This window comes from Tachysurus fulvidraco, chromosome 1 (assembly GCF_022655615.1).
Source record: "Tachysurus fulvidraco isolate hzauxx_2018 chromosome 1, HZAU_PFXX_2.0, whole genome shotgun sequence".
Lineage (NCBI taxonomy): Eukaryota > Metazoa > Chordata > Actinopteri > Siluriformes > Bagridae > Tachysurus > Tachysurus fulvidraco.
Window position 1 is genome coordinate 14161181 of NC_062518.1, and position 6000 is coordinate 14167180.

Sequence of the window (6000 nt, forward strand, 5' to 3'; positions counted from 1 at the left end):
TCCCGCGACTCGAACCCCCAACCTTAGGGTTAGGAGTCAAACTCTCTAACCATTAGGCCACGACTTATGTGTCCTGGGGTTAGTATATGTGGGTGAATGTGCCCTGTGATGGCTTGGCACTATGTCTTATGCCCCAAGTCCCCTTGGATAGAAACCAGGTTCCCCTTGACCCCGCTTTGAATAGGTGATACAGAAGATGGATGGACGGCTCCGGTACATTCATTCCCCTTCTTTATTTAGAACTCAAACGAACACCAGGCAGAACCCGACTTTGCTCTTAAAACGATCTCAGTTCTTTACGGCATGCATCCCACAAGGTCTTGAAAACCTTCCTTTTGAAATTCTGGTCCATATTAATATGACTGCAGATTTTCTAGGTGCTCATTCATGCTTCTCTTCTACCACGTCCCGAAGGTGCTTTACCAGATCCCGATCCGGTGACTAGGGAGGCCATTAAAATGCACTGAACTCATTGTTGTGGTGAAACTAGTTTTTGGACGACACCTTTTTGTGTGCTTTGTACAGTGGTGTATTCTCATGCTGGGTGTTCTGTGCTGCAACAATGCTGCTTGGCTTGTGGTAAACTATTCCACGAAACCACCGGCAGTATGAACTGCTGACACAAGGCAGGTCTGGCCCGTGGATTCATGCTGTTGAGGACAAATTCTGACCCTACCATCTGCATGTCGCAGCAGAGTTTCAAGATCAGACCCCAGGCAACATTTTTCCGGTCTTCAGCTGTCGGGTTCTTCGGCCTGTTCTTGTCTCATTGGCTAAGGATCCAGGGTGACAGCTGTATGGTGCATCGAGTCTAATCTCCGTAAGACTTGGATCATAAGACTGCTGTGAAATCCTGCAAAATCCTCCGGTTCTTTTTGTTACACTTCAGCACTGTCGAATTCTTGATTCTGATTGGTCAGAAAGTCAACTATAGTACACCATTCAGTTGCACCGTTCTCCCACTGTCACGCTTTTTCCCCTAAATAACTCAGACATTTTTGAATCTCACCTTCAACCAATAAGTCTGTTGTGTGTTGATCTAAAGTGGAACCTAGTACGTAAGATATGGATCATTTCCACTGACAACACAAATGTGTTAGGAGATGGTGAAGGTATAAATAAGCAGTGGGGCAGCGGAGGCTCAAGTGGATAACCTGATATTAACAGACTGCTAGTGTCCTCCCTTAATGTGTTTTCTTGATGTATCTGCTTTTCCATTTATTTTGATTTGTTGTGATTGAAGTTGGCAGTCAGGAAAGTAAAGACTGCTAGGACAAGGCCATTTGCTTGGCTCATTGAAATTAACACTGCATTTAGATTTGTGCTGCTGATTGTGATTACACTTGACAGGTTGTGTGTGTGTGTGTGTGTGTGTGTGTGTGTGTGTGTGTGTGTGTGTGTGTGTGTATACATGGGATGGGGCGTGTTGCATTTATATTGCCATTTCTGATTTCCAGAAATTTACACAAATTGCATTATCAGCCGGCTGGCTTCTGAATCTCATCCCACGCTTTGATTGGATCTGATGGCAGCAGCAACACAGTCCAGATGCTCTTTTGGTCCAAACTCACACACACACACACACACACACACACACACACACACACACACACACACACACACACACACAGTCCATACCTAATATTGTAGACTTCTGAGGATTTACAGTGTTTCTGCCATATGCATCTGTCTCTTTAGTTTGTGTGTGTGTAGATGTATGTGTAGATGTGTGTGTATGTGTGAGTTTAGATGTGTGTGTGTTTGCAGAGGAGTGTGAGTGTGTCTGTGTGTGTGTGTGTATACAGTATGTGAGTTTAGATGTGTGTGTTTGCAGAGGAGTGTGTGTGTGTATACAGTATGTGAGTTTAGATGTGTGTGTTTGCAGAGGAGTGTGTGTGTGTGTGTGTCTGTGTGTGTGTGTGTATACAGTATGTGAGTTTAGATGTGTGTGTTTGCAGAGGAGTGTGTGTGTGTGTGTGTCTGTGTGTGTGTGTGTGTATACAGTATGTGAGTTTAGATGTGTGTGTTTGCAGAGGAGTGTGTGTGTGTGTGTGTCTGTGTGTGTGTCTGTGTGTGTGTGTGTGTGTGTGTGTGTGTGTGTATACAGTATGTGAGTTTAGATGTGTGTGTTTGCAGAGGTGTGTGAGTGTAGGTGTGTGTGTGTAAATGTGTGTGTATGTGTGAGGTTAGATGTGTGTGTTTGCAGAGGAGTGTGTGTGTGTGTATGTGTAACACAACTTATTGTCTCTTTATTAACAATATACTTTTTTGTCAAATAACGTGAATATATGCGAATGTAAAACGAGTCACGGTTTTGAAGCACTTAAGCTCACTACACGTAGTGTGATGTAATGAGCCCAGGTTTGTGGGGTCCTTGTTGTTGTTGTTGTTTTTTTACCTAATCTGAAGTGTTAAACACAAAAGACATAATAAAACACATGAAACCGTTGAATTGCTCAAATGGGATGTTCGTTACTAATCAGTGAACATGGGTGAAGTTTCACACAGATGGCACCGAGGTGAAACTCTGCCAGCTCACTGTTACCCAGACGACCTTTTGGTCCGTTGTTCCCATAGTAACCGTCTCTTGCTTGGCAACGTTGACCGTTGATCATGTCCCACATACACAAGCCTAATATGAGCACTCTTCATATTCCTTTTTTATGCCTTATGTTCTTTTCTTTTCTTGGTGTAAAATAAATTTTAAAATGCCACGTATGGTTTTCACCACCCGTCACTATCCCTAACCCGTTTTCTCCTCCTCACTGATTACATTCATTTGTATCTTAGATATCTTTTCTTTGTTTCTTGCAGCACACACTCCTGATAACAGTTTCCTGGGCTTCGTGGTGGAGCAGCACCTGAACGCCAGCGACATCAGACACATCGACGACGTCAAGCGGCAGAACCAGTCGCTCGTCTACGGGAAAGTTGATAACTTCTGGAAGGTATGTTCCTTTTATTTATTTATGTAATGATTTGTTCTGTAATGATCATGCTGGCTTTGGCTTATCAAAAATGACACTATCTGTTATATCTATGCTAGCAGAAGTCCTTAAACCCTTATTTTAGTCCATTTAGCTCTGGTGTTAAACACCGGACACTTCCTGTAAGAGTACAAATTGGTTCTTCGGCTTGGCGACACGATCGACGTTAGAAGATTCGCTAGATTTATCATAGATCGTCGTCCATATTTGTGAGAAATCTAACATAGAAATATAAGAGAAAAATGGCTATGTATCCAGGCAACAGGTTTTCCAGGTTAGTGATCCACAAGAACAATTGCTAAGAAATCTATACATGTTATAAGAGTATATCAAGTGTTTTAGAGTTTCTTCCGAACCGCAGTAAAACCGTCGTCTGTCTCAGACACTTTAACTCAGCCCCATGGAAAGTGTTCTCTTAAACTTAGCGGTTCCATCACATTGTTTCCAAACGGCGTCCCGGTTTCTCTTTCACACATTTCTCCATTGTGAGCTCATGCCTGGTGTTGCCATTATGACTCGCAGCTCTCTCTGTGTAAGAGCGTGTGGGTCGGTGGCCACTTGGAGATATTTACTTAGAGAAAACGGATACAGTGGAAAACGTCCTGTGTACGATCCAAACGCTTCAGTGTGCACGAAAAACAAACTGCTGGTGTTTATTATTCGAGAACGGATCTGACAAAGGTGAAAGATTTGTTTTAGAAAGCTTTGTTTTGAAGATCTGGTGTGATTTATACGACTAAAACAAACAATTGACTACTGATTAATCTGATTTGACGTCAAATGACGCATTTCCCATAAGCCCAAATCCATAACTATTGGCACCCTTGGTTTACGAGTCCTGCTTTGCGATCACTTTCCAGCCTTCTCATAGGGACAGCTCTATTATTATTATTATTATTATTATTATTATTATGGGGGTGCCAATAATTTTGAATCCGGCAAAGTATAATGCCCTATGAAGCTTATCATTTACATGATATTGTGAATAGAGAACACTTCAGTTTTAATAGAGAGGGAAAAACAGAGTACTACATTGTCATTAATGTTAATGTTTAACGCTCATAACTAGTTGACTAGCATCGGCGTGGATCCTTACATCGCTCTACTCAGCACCGTTTAGCCTAATCGGTATAGTTGTCTTGTTTAGGTTGCAGTCATGGCGATGAGTATTTTCACTTAAGAGATTCCAGTATGTTATGAGGCATTATAACCACTATTTATTACAATCTAGATGCGGTTACAAGTGTATGTAGTTACGGTTAGATAAATAAATTATAGTATCTGAAAGGTTATAAGTGACATACTGTTTTAAAAATAACCCTTTTAAAATGTCATGATGGACACTAACACACACACACACACACACGTGTGTTCACACTGAGCTGCGTTAACTGCATTTTAAATATGACAATGAAAGGCAACATTCATTGTCTTTATAGGAAGTGGAGTGGTGGGAGCTGAGGAGCTGTGTGTGTGTGTGTGAGTGTGTGAGAAACTCTTACAGTTTGCTACAGACACCAATATACGTGTGTGTGTGTGTTACTCTGGCCTTATTTGCATTTCAAAAGACTGCAGACATATCCTCTCATCTCTGTCCAGATAACCTACTGTAGTATGCGAACACACACACACACACACACTCTTTATGCAGCTCATGCCGTCTCTCTGCTGTTTTATGACTCTATAAAACTGCTTTATTCTCTTTAATTAAAACGCTCTCCTGAGACTAAGATCTATTGCTTCTGTGTACCTCACATCTCTTTTACATACTGACACACCCACACACACACACACACACACACACACACACACACATGGGGTCTTTGCTTACAGTAAGTTTCCATTTGATGTCAGGACCTGAATTTCCAGCTCAGCTTTGCTGGGTTTGAACTGCATTTTTAAGTATCAGTCCCTGTGTACACACACGCACACACACACATGCACACACTGCATGCTGAAACCACATTCTGTGTTATTTTTTTTTGTAATTCTTACTGGGTGTTTGCTAGATGACTATAAATAATGCAGTGTGAATTTGTGTACACAGGTTCAACCATTATTGTGTGTGTGTGTGTGTGTGTGTGTGTGTGTGTGTGTGTGTGTGTGTGTGTGTGTGTGTGTGTGTGTGTGTGTGTGTGTGTGTGTGTGCGTGTCCTCAGTAGCTCAGTGGTTTCCTTAGACAGTATGACTCACATCCGCAATTGTTTTCTTTCATCATCTCAATGTGAAGATAATTCTCAATAAAGCAGCGTTTCCATAGATAACATCGACCCACATGTAGATATCGACATCATGCACAGTTCCAGAAGACACTTTGTGAGAAATTCATAACCTTGTACTTCAGTCGTACTTTTCTTGTGTAATAATCAAGCTCAGACAAGCTCATAATTCTGTGGGACTCTTGTCTCCTTCATCTACACAAAGGAACCCAGGAACTAAAGAATGATGATACTGTATACACAGAAACGTCAGGTTTTCAGGCCATCACCTAACATGGTTGATCGGGATGTACTAAGGAACCTAATTCCGAATCTGGATTTCAGTAAAATGATATTTAAATGGCAGTGTTTAAAAAAAAAAAAAAAAAAAAAGGATGAAGGAGGGGTATATGACGAGTATAGGAAGGATGAAGGAGGGGTATATGACGAGTATAGGAAGGATGAAGGAGGGGTATATGACGAGTATAGGAAGGATGAAGGAGGGGTATATGACGAGTATAGGAAGGATGAAGGAGGGGTATATGACGAGTATAGGAAGGATGAAGGAGGGAAATGTAGGGTTATATGAGGAGTGTGGGAGAGATGAAGGATGGATAAAGGAGGGACGAGGGATGTAGAAGACTTAATATACTCTGTCTCTGCTGTCAGTCAGAGTGATACCTAATAATGAGCTCAGGTATGTGGAAGAGGGTAGATAGCACTTTAGGACTGAAACCCCTGTTTAATTCATTTTAAAAGCTTACGTCACGCTCTTGTGCAATTATTTTGTGTGTGTGTGTGTGTGTGTGTGTGTG

The 6000-nt window shown here is 41.7% G+C and overlaps 1 protein-coding gene across 1 annotated transcript in view; it reads left to right on the plus strand.

Annotated features, from left to right (window-relative positions):
- The window catches only part of mgat5 (alpha-1,6-mannosylglycoprotein 6-beta-N-acetylglucosaminyltransferase), a 70115-nt gene that overhangs the window by 48416 nt on the left and 15699 nt on the right, over positions 1-6000 (plus strand). Inside the window, exon 11 of the mRNA XM_027168562.2 lies at positions 2815-2948. Coding sequence (XP_027024363.1) covers positions 2815-2948 — 134 coding nt within the window. The remainder of the gene's footprint in view (positions 1-2814; positions 2949-6000) is intronic.